Raw genomic sequence first — 23,754 nt, forward strand, 5'->3', positions numbered from 1 at the left:
TATCAAAACCTTTCATGAATTTAATGATGCCTATGAAGTTACCCCTCAGTCACTTTTTTATAAGTGAAAAGAGACCCGGCTGGTCAATCCTTCCTGATATGTATACTGTTATGATCCCAGCTGATGCTGCTGGACAAGTCAGATCCCAAGGTGGAACCTGGCTTGAGAGACTCTAACTTTTTTCTTTTGTTTAGAAAAGTGGAGGGTGGCTACTGAACAGAGTCACAGGAATCTGTTGATGGACTTTTAACAAAAGAATACAACATTTATTAAACAGGAAAAGATAAATTAGATTACACCACTACGTCACCCCAACTATACCTTTACGAATTTGTACGTACATCTGTAAAGATAACATAAGTTACAAAATCTATCTTATACTCTAATGTTTACACTAAATGTACAGTCCATGTAAACTGAATTGTGGTTAGACACACCATACTGCAAAACCAAGTTTCAATGGCTTTCTCATCAACTGACTCTTGTCACACTGTGAGCCAACCAATCTCACTGAAATTCTGTCGCCCTTACGAGGGCTTCCAATCTTCACATTCGAAGAACTCACCTTCTCTCCTAAACCACGCTTTTACTCGGGCATCTCGAACAAGGATCTACCTCCAGGCCTCTTTCCAAGGTTCCTTTCCCCTGGATCTCTACATGCATTCAAGCTTCACCTTCCACACACCCATACTCAGATATTCGGCTGTGCCAAGGAGAACACCACTGCTTCAAAGGCCAATGTATGGAGTCACCAACCTTCAGCTGTCTCCTCAGATCTTCTGACTTCTTGTAAGCTGACCTCGTTTAAAGCCTAGTCCCTGCAGCTCCGACTCTTTAATTCTGAGCCTTTTCCTCTGCTCGTCACTCTTAACTTGACTTAACAGGATCTGTTTCAGATTCCTGACCTTGTCGCTTAACTTGATTGTGCCCCACTCCCTGACTTGGGTTGACAACTTGGTTTTGGGACCTGCTTCCGGTCCCTCTCCTGTGTCCAGCTTTTTCTGTTCTCTTCTAGGTCACCTGATCCTCTTTTCCTGCTGTTTCACCTTGTTTCTTGTTTTCTGCTCTGCACAGGCGTGCAGGAACAGTTTCCAGCTGAAGAAACAAACTGAGCATGTGCACAGGGCCGTTTACCGACCTATAACCGAGAAAATGCACCAACTGTGCACGTGCGGCCATTCTCCGCCCGCACATGTGCAGAACCTGAAGATCGGAAGAAAGAAGAAGCTTCCATTTCAGAGCCGGCCGATGCGCAGAGCCTGTTGGGAACTGTAGTTCTCAGCCGCCAAGGCCCGATCTCTGTCTTGAAAGGTAAGCTTTCTCTTTTTCTCCTGGGGTCCATCACACCTCTTCACTCGAAAGAAAGCAAGCTTTAAGAAGATAAAGGTTTCTTTACAATGGCTTGATGCCTTCTTTACAAGAACTTAACAACATAAACTTCTGACAAATAACTTTTTACATACCATACAAAAGAACTATTCATCTCGTCTCTGAACTACATCTCATAGGGTAAAATATAAAGATTTAACCAAAAGTCAACAAATGTGACAAGAAAGGTGAGCAGAATTTACACATAGTCTCATCATAATTCAACCTTTGTGCATTTTTTCTCTTATTCCAGGTCTTTAACTCAGCAAAGAATGTTTCATTTAAGTTCAATCTTCCTTCTTGTGAGCCCTAGGCATAATCCCATCTTCAAGCCCAGTTTCTGAACTCAAATGTGGTAAATTCTCATTTCGAGATAAGAAGGTCTGAATGGCATTTTTGCGTGTTAACAACTCATTTCTCCTCTGATCCAAACCTCTTTCAGCTGTTTCAAGGATGTTATTCAAATGCTTCTTATGTTCGCTCAAAAGGATGTCTTACTCCTGCTTGGTTTGATCTTTGAACATTTTATGATCTTGTCATTTCTCCCAATCCCATTTCAAATGGGTCTTTTTCAATTCTCTTTGAGCAATATCAATCACTTCCTCCCTCTGGAGATTTATGGTTCGTTCCGATCCTTCAAGCCATTTACAAATGCACAAACGATATCATTCCACTCCTCGACAGGCTTTGAATGGCCTTTTGCAAACTGTCCGCTTGCCTGGATTCCAGCTGTTGTGTTTGCACTGGCAAGCACCTGTAAATCAATGCCTCTGGTCATTAACCCTTCCAGATCATTTTGCAGTTTCAGTCCTTTTTGGTGACAAATCTTAAATTCCAATTCTGTAGGCACTTTTGCTTCTATACTGCCCGTTACTGAGACTGATACATCAGTGATGTTACTTGGATCATCTCTTTCCTCAGCTGGATCACAATTCAGCAAGGAGATTTTATTCACAGGAATAAGTTCAGAATTGCAACATTTCATACCACACATCTCCTCTTTCATTTTCCCCAGATTGCATTGAGTTGCAAGAACCTCGTTTTTTTCGTGACAAAGTTCTAACAATTTGCTAGTTTTGGTTTTTAATTCTGCATTAAACCAACTTCTATGATTCACCAGCAATTCCTTTTCCTGTTCAAGGTATTTTTCACAGTTGGTAGAGACTTCTGATGTTTGAAGTTAATCCAGTTTTAACGGAAGATTGACCTTCATCACATTTGCTTTTACAAGTTTATCATTTAGGCATTTCAAATCCTCAGCCAAGTGTTTTACCTTCTGTGACTGATTCTCAATTGCTCTCACCAATCCTCATCTTTCATGAGCAAACTCCTCTTTTATGCATGAAAGTTGGTTCTCTACATTGATCAGGTTTTCCTTCAGTTGCTCATTATTGGCAATAAGCATCTCACTTTTTTGCCATCCTGGGTAATTTTCAGGAGTTGGTTAATATCAGCATGATCAGCCTCCTGCTGCAATACAGTCATTGCCTCATTACTGTCTGCACTAGCCAAATCATTACCCAGAATAAAATCTATCTCTCCCATAAGTGACCAAGGAATAATTCCCACAGTAACAATTCCATTCACAAAGTCACTTTGTAAATGATTTTACACAAAGAAACGGGTGCATAAATTCCATTAATACCCCTTATTAATACTCCTTGCTTAAAACTGTATGGAACACACATTGTAGCATCAGCTGCCATCAATGATTGACCTGCCCCAGTATCTCCCAAAACTTTAATTTGTTTGCTTATTTTGTTGGACGAGTGAGGGAACACTTAGAAAACATCCAAAACCTCCAGTAGCCTGCTTCTCTTTACTAGCAATCAAAGAAGAATTCTCCGGACTATCTTGATCCATATCCCGCTTTCCTGATTCTGAGGGAACATGTTTCACCTGTACCACTGCTGCAGTTTTAATAACCATTTCCCTTTCTGGTACTACCTTTTCTGAGGCTTCCCTGCGTGTTCCTCCTATTGCAATAGGTCTCCCATTTAATTTCCTGTAATTAGATTTAACATGTCCAGGTTTATTACAATGAAAGCATACCATCTTCCTTGCGTCACTTTTAGGTTCTAGCCTATATCCTCTATTATTTTGGCGTCTTTCTGTTTGTTCTCTAGAACTAATATCTTATCCATTATCATATTTTTTATTACTCCAATTTGCCTGTTGACTCTCGTGTGACCATTTCCTCCCATGTGACTGTTTGTGTGAGATATAAGTATCAGACAAAACTGCGGCTTTTTGTATCTTTGATACTTGATGTTTGTCTAAATATGTCTTAATTGTTATTGGAATGCTGTTCCGGAATTCCTCCATAAACGTGATTTCCCTCATTATCAAAAGTTTTCTTTAATTTCAGTGATTGAAACCGTTGATCCCATAGTATTTATTTTTCTCTTGCAAATTCTACCAATGTCTGATTAGGTTTATTTCTTATGGTCCTAAACTTAATTGATCAGCTTCAGGGACAAGCTCATAAGCCTTTAGTATTTCCCTTTTAACTATTTCATAGTCTGCAGATTGCTCTTCTGACCAACTAGCATACACATTCATGGCTGTACCTGACAGAGCATTTTGTAACATTAAAGTCCAAGTACCTTTTGGTCAATTCAACTTCATGGCTGTCTTTTCAAATGAGGTGAAATATCTTTCAGCTCCATTCTCTGAAAATTTAGGCACAAAACAAAGATTTTTAGTTAAATCAAATCCCCCTCAGAAAATATCAACAGGATTAGACAAAGTCAGCCTGGATTTATGAAAGGGAAATCATGTTTGACAAGCCTACTGGATTTTTTTGAGGATGTAATTAGTAGAATAGATAAGGGAGAACAAGTGGATGTGGTGTATTTGGATTTTTAGAATGCTTTTGATAAAGTCCCACATAAGAAGTCAGTGTGCAAAAGGTTTCAAGGCAATTTAGACAGGTTGAGTGAGTAGGCAGATACATGGCAAATGCAGTACAACGTGGAAAAGTGTGAAGTTAGTAGGAAAAACAGAATGGCAGAGTATTATTTAAATGATGATAGATTGGAAAATGTTGATGTACAAAGGGACCTGGATGTCCTTGTACGCCAATCACAAATCAAGCATGCAGGTGCAGCAAGCAGTTAAGAAGCCAAATAGTATGTTGTTGGCCTTCATTGCGAGAGGACTTGAGTGCAGGAGCAAGGATGTCTTACTGCAGCTGTACAGGACATTGGTGAGACCATACCTGGAGTATTTTTTAAAAATTCGTTCATGGGATGTGGTCTTCACTAGCTGGGCCAGCATTTATTGCCCATCCCTAGTTGGCCTTGAGAAGGTGGTGGTGAGCAGCCTTCTGTTCAAGAACAGTCCATGTGGTGTAGGTACACCCACAGTGCTGTTAGGGAGCGAGTTCCAAGATTTTGACCCAGCGACAGTGAAGGAACGGCGATATATTCCCAAGACAGGACGGTGAGTGACTTGGAGGGGAACTTCCAGGTGGCGGTGTTCCCACCTATCTTGCCCTTGTCCTTCTAGATGGTAGTGGTCGTGGGTTTGGAAGGTGCTGTTGGAGGAGCCTTGGTGAATTCCGGCAGTGCATCTTGTAGATGGTACACACTGCTGCTACTGTGCGTCAGTGGTGGAAGGAGTGAATGTTTGTGGATGTGGTACCAATGAAGTGGGCTGCATAGCCCTGGACGGTGTCAAGCTTCTTGAGTGTTGTGGGAGCTGCACTCATTCAGGCAAGTGGAGAGTATTCCATCACGCTCCTGACTTGTGCCTTGTAGATGGTGAACAGGCTTTGGGGAGTCAGGAGGTGATTTACTCGGCGCATGATTCCTAACATCTGACCTGCTCTTATAGCCACAGTATTTATGTGGCTAGTCCAATTCAGTTTCTGGTCAGTGGTAACCCCCTGGATGTTGATCTTGGGGGAATTCAGTGATGGTAATACCATTCAACATCAAGTGACGATGGTTGGATTGTTTCTTGTTGGAGATGGTCATTGCTTGTCACGTGTGTGGTGCAAATGTTACTTGCCACTTGTCAGCCCAAGCCTGGATATTGTCCAGGTCTTGCTGCATTTGGACATGGACTGCTTCAGTATCTGAGGAGTCGCGAATGGTGCTGAACATTGTTCAATCATCAGCGAACATCCCTACTTCTGACCTTATGATGGAAGAAAGGTCATTGATGAAGCAGCTGAAGATGGTTGGGCTGAGGACGTTACCCTGAGGAACTCCTGCAGTGATGCCCTGGAACTAAGATAACTGACCTCCAACAACCACAACCAGATTTCTTTGTGCTAGGTATGACTTCCACCAGTGGAGAGTTTCCTCCCTGTTTTCCATTGACTCTAGTTTTGCTAGGGCTCTGTGATATCAAGGGCAGTCACTCTCACCTCACCTCTGGAGTTCAGCTCTTTTGTCCATGTTTGAACCAAGGCTGTGATGAGGTCAGGAGCTGAGTGGCCCTGGCGGAACCCAAACTGGGCGTCAGTGAGCAGGTTATTGCTAAGCAAGTGCCGCAATATAGCACTGCTGATGACCCCTTCCATTACTTTACTGATGATGGAGAGTATACTGGGGCCAACCCGGTAATTGGCCAGGTTGGATTTGTCCTGCTTTTTGTGTACAGTACATACCTGGGCAATTTTCCACATAGATGGGTAGATGCCAGTGTTGTAACTGTACTGGAATAGCTTGGCTAGGGGCGCGACAAGTCCTGGAGCACAAGTCTTCAGTCCTATTGCCAGAATATTGTCAGGGCCTGTAGCTTTTGTAGTATCCAGTGCCTTCAGCTGTTTCTTGATGTCACTTGGAGTGAATTGAATTGGCTGAAGACTGGCATCTGTGATGTTGAGGGCCTCCAGAGGAGGCCGAGATGGATCATCCACTTGATAGTTATGACTGAAGATTGTAGCAAACGCTTCAGCCTTGCCTTTTGCACTAATGTGCTGGGCTCCTCCCTCATTGAGGATGGAGATATTTGTGGAGCCTCCTTCTCCAGTGAATTGTTTAATTGTCCACCACCATTCATGATCGGATGTGGCAAGACTGCAGAGCTCAGATTTGATCAGTTCGTTGTGGGATCACTCGGCTCTGTCTATCACTTGCTGCTTATGCTGTTTGGCAAGTCCTTCATTATAGCTTCACCTCATTTTAAGATACACCTCTTGCTGCCCCTGGCATGCCCTCCTACATTCTTCATTGAACCAGTTTTGACCTCCCTGGCTTGATGGTAATGGTTGTGGGGGGGATTTGGTGGGCCATGAGGTTACAGATTGTGTTCGAGTATAATTCTGCTGCTGCTGATGACCCACATGCTAGATCTGTTCAAAATCTATCCCATTTAGCACGGTGGTAGTTCCACACAATGCGATGGAGGGTATCCTGAATGTGAAGATGGGTCTTAATTTCCACAGGGACCGTGCGGTGGTCACTCGTACCGACACTGCCATGGGCAGATGCATCTGCAGCAGGCAGGTTGGTGTTAGGAGGATGAGGTCAAGTATGTTTTTCCCTCTTGTTGGTTCCCTCACCACCTGCCTCAGATCAAGTCTAGCAGCTATGTCATTTAGGACTCGGCCAGCTCGGTCAGTAGTGGTGCTACTGAGCCACTCTTGGTGATGGACATGGAAGGCCCCCAACCAGAGTACATTCTGCGCCCGTGTGTGCAGTTTAGGTCTCCTTACCTAAGAAAGGATATACTTGCCATAGAGGGAGTGCAGCGAAGGCTCACCAGACTGATTCCTGGGATGGCAGGATTGTCGTATGAGGAGAGATTGGGCCAACTCAGCCTGTATTCACTGGAGTTTAGAAGAATGAGAGGGGACCTCATTGAAACGAGGCTGGACAGACTGGATGCAGGGATTATGTTTCCTTTGGTTGGGGTAGGGGGGGCTCGCGAACAAAGGGTCACAATCTCTGGATACTGGGTAGGCCATTTACGACTGAAATGAGGGGAAACTTCTTCACTCAAAGGGTGGTCAACCTGTGGGATTCTCTACCACAGAAGGCTGTGGCGGCCTAGTCACTGAATATATTTTGGAAGGAAATAGATAGATTTTTAGAGATAGACTCGAAGTGCCGATTGACCTACTCATATTTTTTATGTTTCTCGGGAATCGGAATCATCCTCTGAACCACTATATCTCTCTTTGTTTACTGTAAGCTTTTTCCTCGTCAAGGTATGCTATCTAAGCTCTTTCTCTCTTTGAAACTTGTTATGGCACAGCCAATGGTAAATGCTGAGTTGTTCAAATCCCAAAGGGAAACTTGAAATAACTGCCACAACTTGTTTTGCAATTTGTATTAATTTCGAGAAGTGTGCCTTAAATTCAGTAGTAATAAGACCACCAAGTCTTATAGTTTTGTTTTACAAAACTAGATTAAATGTTTATTAAATACATACATAGATCTACAAATTACTGCTATGATAACTTCATAGATTTAGAAGTTATCATAGCAGTAATTTGTAGATCTATGTGTATTTAATAAACATTTAATCTAGTTTTGTAAAACAAAACTATAAGACTTTGTGGTCTTATTACTACTGAATTCCAAATCAAGTTAACTCCCAGGTAACCTTTCGTTAAGGCAACAGTAAGACACACTGATTTTAAAAGACCCAGGCAAAGAAACATACCCTGAACAAGTCAAATTCAAAGTGAATTTTCTAAACTTCAGTCCTTTGAAGACAGCAGTTTGAGGCATAGATGCTGAAGACTTTTCACACTTGTTAGATCTCAAAATGCCTTCCCTAAAACAGCCTTTGCTAGTTTATACATATTTTCCGCTTTGACCCATTGTTTCATTATGTCTTTGGACTTTACCTTCCTGATAATAAAAACCTCTGATAGCACTAAATTTTACCAGTAATCTTTGGGAAAAATGAACATACTGTTTCTAAACTTCACCCCTCCTTTGAAAACAATGTAGTCTGATTTATTTAAAAATGCAAATATCCTTTCATACCTCATATTTTAAACATCCTCCACGTTTACATCAAAGCCTTGAGACCAGCTGCCTTTAATCCAATTAAGCCCCTTTCACTCTCTCTCTCACACACACATCCCACTATTATTCTATTTTACAATAAATTCCAATAACGCTAAGAATTATTATATCTGCCTGACTATATATATATATGATAACTTCTAAATCTATGAAGTTATCATAGCAGTAATTTGTAGATCTATGTATGTATTTAATAAACATTTAATCTAGTTTTGTAAAACAAAACTATAACTATATCCTCCTTGTGAAAAAATGAGCCGTCATAATTTAAAAAGACGGCTTCATTTTTATTAACCCATCTTACACTATCGCCTATACTTATCAATATACTTACACTATTATGTTACCAGATGCATGCATTAACATTAAAATATAGACAAATCCTTCGCATCAACAGAAATCACTCCTGTTCAGAGTCCAGGTTTTTAAATGTCCAATTTTCTCTTTAAGCTGCAAAACTCTTGATAAAGCATCTGCACTCAGATTTTCTCGCCCTGCAACGTGTATAACCTGTAGATTAAATGGTTGCAGTAATAAACTCCATCTGAATAGCCTTGCCCAGAAACTTCAAAGGATTGTGGTCTGTATAAACAATTGTTTCTGGTTAATTGGTTGCCACATAAATTTCAAAATGCTGCAACACCAAACCCAAAGTTTCCTTTTTAATCGTTGAATGTCTTCACTGTTGTATATTCAACTTTCGTGAAAAATACCCCATCGGCTTTTCAATTCCAGTGTGGTCATCTTGTAACAGTACCGCCCCAATGCCTATATCACTTGTGTCAATGGCCAACTTAAATTGCTTGGCGTAATTGGGTACTGCCGACACTAGTGTCGTAGTTAATACAGTTTTCAAACTGTCAAATGTTCTGACACTCCAGCGTCCATTGAAACTTCTTGTTTTTTAATTGTTCAGCCAGTGGAGCAACCGCTCGGCTAAAATTTGGTACAAATTTCTGGTAAAACCCACTCATGCCCAGAAATCTCAAAACTTCTTGTTTTGTTGTAGGTACTGGGAAATCCACGATAGCCTCGACTTTCACATCTCAGAGCCACCTTACCATGTCCAATAGTATGGCCTAGATATGTAACTTGCGCTTTTGCAAATTCACTTTTACCCAAGTTCATCACCAAATTAGTTTCTTGTAATCAAGTAAATAATTCTTCCAGATGTTGTGAATGCTCCTCCCACATTTGACTGAAAATTATCAAGTCATCAATATAAACCGCACAATTGCTCAGACCTGCAATTACTTTGTTTCTCAGTCTTTGAAATAGAAACATAGAAACTAGGAGCAGGAGTAGGCCATTTGGCCCTTCGAGCCTGCTCCGCCATTCACTATGGTCATGGCTGATCATCCTACTTAATAGTCTGCTCCCGCTTTCTCCCCATATCTTTTGATCCCTTTCGCCCCAAGAGCTATATCTAACTCCTTGAAAACATACAATGTTTCGGCCTCAACTACTTTCTGTGGCAGCGAATTCCACAGGTTCACCACTCTCTGGGTGAAGAAATTTCTCCTCATTTCAGTCCTAAATGGTCTACCCCATATCCTCAGACTGTGACCCCTGGTTCTGGACTCCCCACCATTGGGAACATCCTTCCTGCATCTACCCTGTCTAGTCCTGTTAGAATTTTACTGGCTTCTATGAGATCCTCCCTCATCCTTCTGAACTCCAGCGAATATAATCCTAATCGACTCAATCTCTCCTCGTATGTCAGTCTCGCCATCCCAGGAATCAGTCCGGCAAACCTTCGCTGCACTATAGCAAGAACGTCCTTCCTCAGATAAGGTGCCCCATTTGCCTCACTGTAATCCACTCCGGTGTCCCATTCACAGCTCACTGTAATCCACTCTGGTGTCCCATTCACAGCTCACTGTAATCCACTCCGGTGTCCCATTCACAGCTCACTGTAATCCACTCCGGTGTCCCATTCACAGCTCACTGTAATCCACTCCGGTGTCCCATTCACCCCTCACTGTCACCTACACCAGTGTCCCATTCACCCCTCACTGTAATCTACACCAGGGTCCCATTCACCCCTCACTGTAACCTACACTAGTGTCCCATTCACCCCTCACTGTAATCTGCACCAGTGTTCTATTCAACCCTTACTGTAATCTACACCAGTGTCCCATTCACCCCTCACTATCACCCACACCAGTGTCCCATTTACCCCTCACTGCAATCTACACCAGTGTCCCATTCACCCCTCATTGTAATCTACACCAGTGTCCCATTCACCCCTCACTGTAATCTACACCAGTGTCCCATTCACCCTCACTGTAATCTACACCAGTGTCCCATTCACCCCTCACTGTAATCTACACCAGTGTCCCATTCACCTCTCACTGTAATCTACACCAGTGTTCCATTCAACTCTTACTGTAATCTACACCAGTGTCCCATTCACCCCTCACTGTCACCCACACCAGTGTCCCATTCACCCCTCACTGTCACCTACACCAGTGTCCCATTCACCCCTCACTGCAATCTACACCAGTGTCCCATTCACCCCTCATTGTAATCCACACCAGTGTCCCATTCACCCCTCACTGTAATCTACACCAGTGTCCCATTCACCCTCACTGTAATCTACACCAGTGTTCCATTCACCCCTCACTGTAATCTACACCAGTGTTCCATTCAACTCTTACTGTAATCTACACCAGTGTACCATTCACCCCTCACTGTCACCTACACCAGTGTCCCATTCACATCTCACTGTCACCTACACCACTGAGCCATTGACTCCTCACTGTAATCTTCACCTGTGTCTCATTCAGCTCACTATTCTACACCAGTGTCGCTTTTTCCCCTCACCGTAATCTACACCACTGTTGTATTCATCCTTCATTGGCCGGGGCTGGGGAGTAATTGGCAAACAGGGTGACAGTTAATGTGCCTGCTGCAGTGATGGGATTAGAAAGGATGTGTGATGGTGTAACGGTGTGTGCTGGAGGCGACTGCATAGCTTCAGAGGGCAGCAGTTATTTGGACTTTGAGTAATGGTAATGGCCTACTCAGCAAGTCAAGGGTAGATTTAAAGAAGTGGTTTCTACTGTTTGAATATTAGTATGAAGTCTGAGGATTGGGAGTCTTTTAGAAAGCTCTGCTGGGCCACCAAAATGTTGATGGAAAGGGAGGAAATAGAACATGGGAATAAAGTATAAAAACAGATTGTAAGAGCATTTTTAAGTATATAAAAAGAGTACTAAAACATTGGTCCTTTGGAAGCAGAGGCAGGAGAAATTATCATGGGGAATGAGGAAATGGAGGGACATTAAAAAAATATTTTGTCTGGTTCGCCTTCGAGGACCCAAGTTGCATTCCAGAAATAGAGGGCAACCCCGGGGCTGAAAGGAGTGAGGTAATTAAAGTAATTAATATCAGCAGAGAAAAAGTACTGGAGACAATTAATGGACTAAAATCGGGCAAGTGGCCAGGATCTGATGGTCTGCATCCTAGGGTTCTAAAAGAGAGAGCTGCAGAAATAGTGTAGGATTTGGCTTTGTTTTTCCAATCTTCCTGAGATTGCAGAAAGGCCCAGCTGATTGAAAATTAGTAAATGTAACAGCTACTCAAGAAAGGAGAGAGATTGAAAACGGGGAATTACAGGCTGTTTAGCCAGTAATGGGAAAATACTGAAATCTATGATTAAGTAAGCCTTAACAATGCACTTAGAAAATCATAGAGTGATCAGGCAAAGTCAACATGGTGTTACTAAAGGCAAATTGTGTTTGACAAATTTTAAAGCTTTTGAGGATGTAACTGGTCGGATGTCTACGAGGCGCTTGAAAAGTTGCCACACAAAAGGTTAACGAGCAAAATAAGGACCCATGGATTTGGGGGTAACATATTTGCATGGATATAGGATTGGGGAACGGACAGGAAGCAGAAAGTGGGCATAAACCAACATTTTCAAGTTGGCAGGCAGTGAAGAGTGGAGTGTTACAAGGATCAGTGCTGGAGCCTCACCTATTAACATACAAATATATGAACATGGAGCAGGAGTGGGCAACTTGGCCCCTCAAGCCTGTTCTGCCATTCAATAAGATTATGGCTGATCTGATTTTTACCTCCCACCTAACCCTGATAACCTCTCACCCCCTTGTTAATTGAGAACCTATCTAGTTCTGCCTTAAAAATATTCAAAGACTCTGCTTCCACTGCCTTTTGAGGAAGAGTTCCAAAGACTCGTGACTCCCTGAGAGAAAAAATCCTCCTCATCTCTGTCTTAAATGAGGGACCCTTTATTTTTAAACAGTGACCCCTAGTTCTAGATTCTCCCACAAGAAGAAACATCCTCTCCATATCAATTCTGTCAAAACTCCTCAGGATCTTAAAGATTTCAATCAAGTCACCTCTTATTCTTCGAAACTCCAGTGGATACAGGCCTAACCTGTCCTTATAAGACTACCTGGCCATTCCTGGTGTTAGTCTGGTAAACCTTTGAACTGCTTCTAACACATTTACTCCTTGCCTTAAATAAGGAGACCAATACTGTACACAACACTCCAGATGTGGTCTCACCAGTGCCCTGTGCAACTGAAGCATAACCTCCCAACTTTTGTAATCGATTCCCCTCACAATAAACGCTAACATTCTATTAGCTTTCCTAATTATCTGCTGCACCTGCATAATAACCTTTTGTGATTCATGCACTTGGACATCCAGATCCCTCGGTATCTCAGAGATCTGCAGTCTCTCACCATTTAGATAATAAGTTTGCTTTTTATTCGTCCTTGCCAAAATGAATGATTTCACATTTGCCCACATTAAACTCCATTTGCCAGACCTTTGCCCACTCACTTAACCTATCTATGTCACTTTGTAGCCTCCTTAACAATCTATATTGATGACATAGACATAGAAACAGAGAGTAATGTATCTAAGCTTGCTGATGATACCAAGCTAGGTGGAAAGGTAAGCTGTGGGGAGGACAAAGAGGCTGCAAGGAGACATAGTGAGTTAAGTGAATGGGCAACAAGATAGCAGGTAGAGTATAAAATGGGGAAGTGTGAAGTTATTTGCTTTGGTTGTATGAATAGGAAAACAGAATATGTCTTAAAAAGTGTGAAACTTGTAAATTTAAACTTCTGACAACCACTTGATAAAGAAGGAGGCTAGAAGTCAAATTTATTCATAAAATCAAGCATTACAGATGTATAGCTCTTAACTCTACAACTCACTAACAGTGCCCCAAGTGTCTCCTTATGTGCGCTTAAGTAATTATCCAATGAGTGCCCCTCCACCTGTATACACACAATCTTCATTTCTACAGTTAACAGTAAATTTGATAAGCGAGACTTGGGTGTCCTCATACAGGAACATAAGGTTAGCATGTAGGTACAGCAAGCTGTCAGGGAGGCAAAAGGCATGCTGGCCTTTATTGTAAGGGGATTGATGGAATAGGAATGAAGAAGTCTTGCTAGGATTATACAGGGCTCTGTGTTGGGACCCCTGCTGTTCCTGATATATATTAATGACCTAGATCTTTGGTATACAGGGAACAAGTTCAAAATTTGCGAATGATATGAGTCTTGGAAATATTGTCAACTGTGAGGAGAATAGTGTAGAACTGCAACAGGACAAAAGTTGGTGAAATGGGCAGACAAGTGGCAGATGACATTCCGTGCAGAAAAGTGTGAAGTGATTCATTTTGAAGAACGCAGAGAGACCATATAAAATTAAGGGTATAACTCTAAAGTGGATACAGGAGCAAAGGGACCTGGGTGTTTATGTGCATAAATTATAGGTTGAGAGGTTGGTTCAACAAGCATACAGCATCCTAGGTTTCATTAGTACGGGCAGAGAGCGCAAGAGCAAGGCGATTACATTAAACCTGTTTCGAACACTGGCTCAGCCTTAACTGGAGTATTGCACCCAGTTGTGAGTGCCACGGTTTAGGAAAGATGTGTAGGCATTAGAGAGAGTGCAGAAAAGATTCAGAAGAATGGTTCCAGGCATGAGGAACTCGAGTTATGTAGATAAATTGTAGACGTTACAACTGTTTTTCTTGAAGAGAAGGTTAAGAGGATATTTGATGGAGGTGTTTAAAATCATGAGTCTGAACAGAGTAGATACAGCGAAACTGTTCCCATTGTAGAAGGATCAAGAATGAGGAGGTACTGATTTAAGGTAATTAGTAAAAGAATCAATGGCGACATGAGAAACTTGCACGCAGCGAGAGGTTAAGACCTGGAATGTGCTGCCTGAGTGTGGTGGAAGCAGGTTCAATCGAGACTTTCAACAATTAGATTATCTGCAAAGGAGAAATGTTCAGGGTTACGGGGAGAAGGTGAGGGAGTGGCATGAGGCAAAGTGTTCCTTCAGAGAGCCAGCACAGACATGAGGGGTGGCAGAATGGCTGCCTTCTGTCCTGCAACAATTCTGTGATTATGTACAGGGCTTAGGTGAAACCAAAGAAGAATTGTGTGCAGTTTTGGTCTCCATAATTAAGGAAAGATATGCATGCAGTGTAGTGGAACAGTGAAGATTCACTACATCGTTCCCTGGGATGAGGGGGCTGAGGGCTGTGGCAGCAGTCTGGGGGCTGCAGCAGATTGATGGTGGCTCCCAGGATTCAGGGCAGGGATATGGCGGAGCTGGGGGCTGGGGCAGGGAGATGGTGGAGCTGGGGGCCGGGGCGGGGAGACGGCGGAGTTGGGGGCCGGGGCGAGGAAACGGTGGGGCTAGGGGCTGGGGTGGGGAGACGGCGGAGCTGGGGGTCTGGTCGGGGAGATGACGGAGCTGGGGGTCTGGTTGGGGGAGATGCCATTATATCCTTATATAATTATATGCAATCTAAAACCCTGTGCCGCTGCAGCAACACCTCACTATTTTTACACAGTATTCCCCTTGCAAGAAACACCAACACCTTCCAAATTACTTCTTGTAGCTGCATACCAACGTTTTCTGATTCATGTATACCTAGATCTCTCTGTACTGCAGCATTCCGCAGTCTCTCTCCATTTGAATAATATTCTGTTTTTCTATTCTTCCTGCCAAAGTGAACTTGAATAGGGACAACAGGCCTTGTTTCCGTCTGGCTCCCGCAACTTGCTGGGTCATTGAACTCTTCCCCCAGAGAGCAGTGGAGGCTGGGTCATTGAACTCTTCCCCCATCGAGCAGTGGAGGCTGGGTCATTGAACTCTTCCCCCAGAGAGCAGTGGAGGCTGGGTCATTGAACTCTTCCCCCAGAGGGCAGTGGAGGCTGGGTCATTGAACTCTTCCCCCAGAGAGCAGTGGAGGCTGGGACATTGAATATTCTCAAGGCTGAGTGAGAGAGATTTTTGGTCAACGAGGGAGTTGTTATAGTGGGGCAGTCAGGAAAATGGAGTTAAGATCACAATCAGGTCAACCGCAATCTTATTGAATGGTGGAGCAGGCTCGAGGGGCTAAATGGCCTGTTCCTAATTGTTGTGTTGTGATTGTCACCAGATGAAAAGGAGTGTTTTTTTGAGGATTTTCCAATTTGTTGCAATGGAATGGGCGATGCTGCGTGTAAACTTGACATTGAATGTTGATAAATTTTAAGTTGATCTGCTTTCCATTCTAGAATGGCCACCGATGGCAGGCGATACAGGACGTGCTGATCACAGACCAGGATAGTCTCGACCTTCCTAACGTAAACCTCATGCTGGAGCTTATAATACAGAAGAAGCAACAGCTGGAAGCAGTGAGTACTCTGGTTTGATCTGAGGATAACAGGAGTTGGGACAAAGAGCAGGCCAGATGTCAACAGCAAAGAGGGGGAGGGGGTAAAATTGAGGCAAACTTTAGTTCATCCAGATTTAGAAGTGTCTCACCCCAAAGTACATTGCAGGTACACAGATACACAACAGCACCTTCAAGTATAATTGTGCAGTTTCTGTCCTTGGGACCAAGGGAGATATCCTGTGGGCTCTGACATCTGTCTTCCTTAAGCTTAAATAACTTATTTAAAGTTTTGCTTTTATCTAACATAAAGTTGTTCATCTCACTCTCAACCATTTAACTTATGAAGAGAGACTGGAGAAGCTGGGGCTGATCTCTTTTGAACAGGTAAATTAAAGACTATGGCCTACATTTATATAGCGACCTCAGACATCCCAAAGCACTTTACAGCCAATTATGTAATGTAAAAAAGCAAAGCCTCAAATGTATTTATTTGTTCTTGGGTTGTTCACTGAGGGCCAGCATTTATTACCCATCCTTAATTGCCCTTAAGATGGTGGTGAGCTGCCTTCTTGAACCACTGCAGTCCATGTGGTGTAGGTACACCCACAGTGCTCTTAGGGAGGGTGTTCCAGGATTTTAACCCAGTGATGGAGCGGTGATATATTTCCAAGTCAGAATGGTGAGTGGCTTAGAGGGGAACTTGCAGTTGGTGGGGTCTGTTGCCCTTGTTCTTCTGGGTGGTAGGCATCGCAGTTTGTCCAGAAGGCTGTGTTGCCTGCCTGGTACCAGGGTTCGGGACATCAGTTCAGGCCTGGAAAGGAACTTGCAGTTGGAGGTGGAAGATCCGATCATCATTGTCCATGTAGGTACTGCTAGAATCATATCTTTCAAGACTGAATCTTCCTTGTACACAATGGAAGGGCATGGCATGATCTGGATGCTAACTTAGAATTTTTTTTTAAAGAGTCATAGAGGTCTGCAGCACAGAAAAAGACCCTTCGGCCCATTGAGTCTGTGCCGGTCAAACAAGTACCTAACTATTCTAATCCTATTTTCCAGCACGATCTTTATATGCCATGGCATTGTTAAGTTTACCTTGGACCTGTAAACAAGCAGGCCTCTTCCAAGAAATCCCCTGAGCTTTGTGGTACTTGAGAAGGAGTTGTTTGTTTGTGTTGAACTGCAAGGCACTTTAATTTAGGAAAAGCTGGGACACATGGCAGAGTAAAAAAACAGTTGTGAACTTGCTGGTTCAGAAGGCAGTTCAGTTGGAGAGCAAGCTGAGGAAAGGCCTTGCTTAAAATTGTGTGGCTATCTCTAGCCAGAGAACCTTATCTGAGCGTAACCAGTCTGCATTTGGATCTGCAAAGCCCATCTTAACAGGAGAACTCCAGCGTCAAGACTCTGCGGACTTTATCCTTGGTTTTATAACACCCACCCTGCAAAACCCACCTGTGCAGAGAAACTCTATCTGTTTGCCCTTTGTTTGCCTGTCTTTGTGTGTGTGCTGGGGGAATTATTTAGTTAAGGATAGCATTAGATCCAAAGATGAGTCACATAAAGTTACTAGAGAAATTAGCAAGCCTGAGGATTGGGAGCAGTTTAGAATTCAGCAGAGGACCACCAAGAGATTGATGAAGAGGGGTAAAATTGAGTATGTGAGTAAACTTGCAAGGAACATAGAAGAGGATTGTAAAAGCTTCTATACATATGTAAAAGGAAAAAGATTAGTGAAGACAAATGTAGGTCAGTTATAGTCTGAAACGGGAGAATATATAATAGAGAACAAAGAAATGGCAGAGCAATTAAACAGCTACTTTAGTTCTGTCTTCGTGGAGGAAGACACAAATAACTCCTAGAAATATAAGAACACCAAGGGTGCAGTGGGAATGAGGAATCGAAGGAAATTAGTATTACTAAAGCAAAAATGCTGGAGAAATCAATGGAACTGAAAGCCGAAAAATCCCCAGGGCCTGATAATCTACATCCCAGGGTACTAAAGGAGGTGGGCATGGAAATAGCGGATGCGTTGGTTGTCATCTTCCAAAATTCTGCAGATTCTGGAACAGTCCCGACAGATTGGACGGTGGCAAATGTAACCCCGCTATTTAAAAAAGGAGGGAGGGAGAAAACACTGAATTATAGGCTGGTTAGCCTAACCTCAATAGTAGGGAAAATGCTAGTGTCTGTTATGAAGGATGTGATAACAGGACACATAGAAAATACCAGGGATTAGACAAAGCCAACATGAATTTATGAAAGGGAAATCATGTTTGACAAACCTACTGAAATTCTTTTGAGGACGTAACTAGCAGAATAGATAAGGGAGAACAAGTGGATGTGGTGTATTTGGATTTTCAGAAAGCTTTTGATCAAGTCCCACATAAGAGGTTTTGTGTAAAATTAAAGCACCTGGGATTAGGAATATTATATTGGCATGGTTTGAGAATTGGTTAGCAGACAGGAAACAGAGTAGGAATAAATGAGTTATTTTCAGAGTGGCAGGCGGTGACTCATGGGGTACCACAGGAATCAGTGCTTGGGTCCTAGCTATTCACAATATATATATCAATGACTTGGATGAGGGAACCAAACGTAATATTTCCAAGTTTGCTAACGACACGAAACCTGGTAGGAATTTGAGTGATTTGGAGGGTAAGAGCCTTCAAGGCGATTTAGGCAGGTTGAACGAGTGGGCAAATACATGGCAGATGCACTGTAACATGGATAAGTGTGAAGTTATCCACTTCAGCAGGAAAAAAAGAATAACAGTATTTAAAAGGTGATTGGGACATGTTGATGTATAAAGGGACCTGGGTGTCCTTGTACACCAATCACTGAAAACAAGCATACAGGTACAGCATGAAGTTAAGAAGGCAAATGGTATGTTGTTGGCCTTCATTGTGAGAGGACTTGAGTACAGGAGCAAGGATGTCTTACTGCAGCTGTACAGGGCCTTGATGAGACCACACCTGGGGCATTGTGTGCAGTTTTGGTCTCCTTAGAAAGAATATACTTGCCATGGAGGGAGTGCAGCGAAGGTTCACCAGACTGATTCCTGGGATGGCAGGATTGTCGTATAAGGAGAGATTGGGCCGACTAGGCCTGTACTCGTAAGAGTTGAGAAGAATAAGAGGGGATCTCTTTGAAACATATAAAATTCTGACAGGGCTGGACAGACTGGATGCAGGGATGATGTTTTCTCTGGCTGGGAGTCTAGAACAAGGGGTCACAGTCTCAGGATATAGGATAGACCATTTGGGGCTGAGATGAGGAAAAACTTCTTCATTTAGGGTGGTGAACATGTGGAATTCTCTACCACAGAGGGGTGTGGAGGGCAAGTCTCTGAATATATTTCAGAAGGAAATGGATAGATTCCTAGACACTAAAGGCATCAAGGCTTATAAGGAGAGAGCAGAAGCATGGTGTTGAGATAGAGGATCAGCTATGATATTGAATGGTGGAGCAGACTCGACATGCCGAATGACCTACTGTTAGGAACATATCTTTTTATTTCTGTTGGACCATTGTAAAGAACATAGATTTTTAATTTTCTGTTGGACTGTGGATTAGAATTACAGTGGCTGCAGTTTGAAGGACATGTCCACTGGAACAGGATGAGAGGTATATACAATGTTGCAGTCCTGGAACAGTGTGCCTCATGAAAGACAGGATGGTGGTGGAAAGGCGTCCTGGACCAAGAGAGCTGCCTGACAGCAGAATTTTAATTGGCTCCTGACCATGGTTTTGCGTGATTGCATTGCAGAAAGTTCCTGGCCTGCAAAGACAAAGCATCTGAAATCTCTTTTCCTCACATCTCTATAACCTGCTCCTCTCTGACGAAAGCCCTGTAAAAAGGAAAAGGGGAAAAACCACTGTTAGAGACATTGAAAAGCAAGTTCTCAACCAGTGAACTAAATACTGAAAGTGCTGGAAGACCACCTTGTGTCATCAAAAAGAACTGAAAGGAATTTGGAAGATATCGATCAAAATCAACCCATCAAATCCTGTCCTCTGGATTGGTGCCTCTGGATTGGAGCTATTGAATTGTTTTATCCCACCCTTAAAATCTGTGTGTGTGTAGGGATTTCAGAAGGGGGTTGATTTTAAGTTATAGTGTTAGAAGTTCATATTTTTCTTTCTTTTGCCACTGGCTAACGTCAATTTGTTCAATAAACAGTTATTTACTTAAGTTTACAAACCTGGTGCTCATATTCTGTTAACCTAAATTAAACAGGTAGAATTGGGGCAATCTGGTGGTTTGGTCAAACTTTTCACATTTGTCGCGGCTCGGGGAGCAGTGGGGCTTGATATTACAGTGCATTATCCGCAATGAGTCGTGACAAAGTTTGGGGACTCGGGTCCAAGATATTTTGGAACAAAAGGGAACGAGCACTTGGGTGTAGATTTAGTAAGTAATAAAAGGTAAAAGGAAACACCATGCTTGCACTGTCAAAATAAGATGGCACTGGAAATTGCTAAAGCTTTCCTGCAAGTGGGCGAGATGACAATTTTGCAAGGGATCTCAAAAGTCAGGTTAATCCAATTGGCAAGTAAATTAAGAGTAGGATTGCCTGCCAAAGCTAGGAAGGCAGAGATAATCGAAGAGATGGCACAGCATTTGAAATCGGAAGGAACATCGGAGAGACCGAATTCTCCAAGGGGTGGTTCATTGGAATGGGCTCCAATTCAGTTGCAAATTAAAACATTGGAACTAGAGGCAGAAGCAAAGGAAAAAGAAAGGGCATTCCAAAGGGAACAGGCAGAACGAGTAGAGAAAGGAAAGAGAAAGAGCATTGCAAAGGGAATAGGCAGAAAAGGAAAGAGAGGACATTTCAAAAGGAGTTAGAAATGACAAAGTTAGAAAAGGGGGAAAGAGAAAAAGAGAGAGAATTCCAGCTTAAAATGCTGACAGTTAAAAAAGAGACACGAGTAGGTGAGGCGGGACTTATTTCCAGATCAGAACCCAATGGTGAGATGTTTAAATTCATACAAGCTCTTCCAATATTTGAGGAAAGGGATGTTGAAGCATTCTTGATTTCATTTGAGAAGATAGCTAAACAAATGAACTGGCCAAAGGAAAACTGGACATTGCCCATGTGGAGCAAATTGATAAGTAGAGCACAGGAAATTTATACTTCACTGTCAGAGGGGGATTCTAGGATTTATGATGAAAAAGGCCATTTTGAGTGCATGAGAGTTGGTCCCTGAAGCATACAGACAAAAGTTTTGAAATTTAAGGAAACGGCCTATGCAAACTTACATTGAATTTGAAAGAATTAAGCAAAATACTTTTGACAGGTGAATAAGAGCATTAGGAGTTGAAACTACCTAAAAAGTTCTTAGACCATTCTCTTTGATGAATTTGAAAACCCCCTACCTTCTGTAATAAGAACCTATGTTGAAGACCAAAGGGTTGCAACTGCTAGACAGGCAGCAGTCATGGCTGACGATTGAGCTGATCCATAAAAATAACCTTTTTTCCATCAGCACCCATAAATTTTAAAAGGATAGACAGTGGAGAGTGAAAGGAAGGCAAGTAGCCAGTAAAGAATGGATAGCTGGGAATACCTTGAGATCTCCGCCCCAGATCAGGAAGGAAGGTACTGAGGGTGGAGGTGAAACTCGAAGGCTTAAGAGTTTCTATTATAATAAAGTAGGACACATTCATTCAGAGTGCTGGAAGTTGCGAAGGAAGCCCATGGGATTTATTGGAGTTCATAAGAGTGAGTCCGAAAAGGGAACTCAAAAAGAAAATGCCACAGATAAAATTGTAGCTTTAACAACAAATAAGGGTCTGGAGGTAAATGATGCTGTGAATGCAGGTGAAGTGAATAAGGTAGATGCCAGATATAAAAGGTTTTTGTCTAAAGGAAAGATAACGCCTTTTTCATCAAATGATGCAGCTAAACCCATACGCTCAGGAGCATGTAAAGTAGCATGAGAGCACTTAAAAATTTCCCAAGCCAAAATGAAAGAATGGGCAGACAAACATGCCACAACTAGAATGTTCCAAGCAGGAGACTAAGTATTGGTATTGTTACCTTTGCAGGGTGAACCTCTGAAAGCGAAATTCAGTGGCCCCTATAAGATAGTTAGGAGAGTTAGTAAAGTAACTTATCTGATAGATACTCCTGAGCGTAGGAAGAAACAACAGTTATGTCACATAAACATATTGAAGCAATATCGCAGAGATGATGAGTCACAGCAAGTGTGCCAAATGGTAGGAGTAGTAGAGGATGACAGAGACAGTAAGGGCAAGGTAGAAGGAGAAGTTGATAGGGCCCAAAGTAAACCTCCTACAATTTGACTAACCAATACGACACTACTGGGACAGTTAGGCACTGTGTTCTCATAGTTAGAGGAAGGACCAGGGAAAGATCTATTAACGTTACTTAGTAAGTATAAGGGAATTTTCAGGGATACACCTGGATGTACTACTTTAGCTAAACATGATGTGGATGCAGGAGACTTAGTGCCAGTAAAACAACATCATTATTGGTTGAGCCCAGAAAAACAAGCTCAGTCAAAAACAGATCCAATATATGCTGGACAAGCAATTGATTGAGCCTAACCAAAGTGGCTGGAGGTCACTGGTAGTGCTGGTTCCTAGGCTGGTTGAATCCACCAGATTTTGTATAGACTACAGGAAAGTGAATGTAATAACGAGGACAGAGTCGTACCCAATTCCTCGGTTGGAAGATTGCATCGATAGGGTTGGCAGGGCCTCATTTCTTTCTAAAATTGATCTATTGAAGGGCTACAGACAAGTACCATTAACCTCGAGGGCTGAAGAAATATCTGCCTTTGTTACACCAAGTGGGTTGTATCACTATCTAGTCATGCCATTTGGGTTTAAAAATGCCTCAGCTACATTTCAGAGACGTATGAATCAAGTCGTAGCTGAAGTACCTAACTGTGTGGTATATTTAGACTTTGCCGCAATATATAGTAACACATGGGAAGAACATGTAAAGCAATTAGAGGACCTGTTTAAGCAATTGCAGTTGGCTGGCTTAGTCATAAATCTGGCCATAAGCGAATTTGCAAAAGCAAGGCTAACTTACCAAGGTCGCATCATCGGACAAGGGCAAGTGTTGCCAAGAGTAGCAAAAATGAACACTCTAATAGAATTTCCCATTCCTAAAACTACGAGAAATCCTGAGGTTTTTGGGAATGTGTGGGTCTTAGAGGAAGTTTGTGCCTGACTTCACAATAGCTGTACCTCTCACCAATTTGTTAAGAAAGCAGACAAAAGTGGTATGGTCAGCAGAATGCTAAGCAGCCTTTGAAAAGCTGAAGGCAATCTTAATAAATGAACTAGTGTTGGCCGCCCCTGACTTTACCAAACCTTTTAAAATGGAAATTGATGCTAGTGACTTGGGGGTAGGTGCAGTCCTATTACATGATCAATTAGGGATAGAGAAGCCGGTGGAGTACTTTTCCAAGAAACTAAATCAATATCAGAGGAAGTACTCTTAAGCAGAAAAAGAAACTCTAGCATTGTTGTTTCTCTTCAACACATTGAGGTTTATGTCTGACACGATTACAAAGAAACAGTAATCTACACTGACCATAATCCCCTGGCGCTCATTGAAAAGTTTAAACTCAAAATGCAAGACTGTTCAGATGGAGTCAGTTGTTTCAGCTATTCAATGTAAAGATTGTTCACATTGCCAGCAAAGATAATGTGATCGTGGATCATTGTCCCAGGTGGAAAGTTAAAAT

General features: G+C 42.4%; 1 protein-coding gene across 2 annotated transcripts in view; it reads left to right on the forward strand.

Moving 5' to 3' along the window:
• cop1 (COP1 E3 ubiquitin ligase) overlaps positions 1 to 23,754 on the forward strand; it is a 147,337-nt gene that overhangs the window by 26,401 nt on the left and 97,182 nt on the right. For both annotated transcript variants that reach the window (XM_078535713.1, XM_078535714.1), the window contains exon 4: positions 15,926 to 16,045. In XM_078535713.1, coding sequence (XP_078391839.1) covers positions 15,926 to 16,045 — 120 coding nt within the window. The remainder of the gene's footprint in view (positions 1 to 15,925; positions 16,046 to 23,754) is intronic.

The sequence above is a fragment of the Cetorhinus maximus genome, unplaced genomic scaffold (assembly GCF_964194155.1).
Source record: "Cetorhinus maximus unplaced genomic scaffold, sCetMax3.hap1.1 HAP1_SCAFFOLD_609, whole genome shotgun sequence".
Taxonomy (NCBI): domain Eukaryota; kingdom Metazoa; phylum Chordata; class Chondrichthyes; order Lamniformes; family Cetorhinidae; genus Cetorhinus; species Cetorhinus maximus.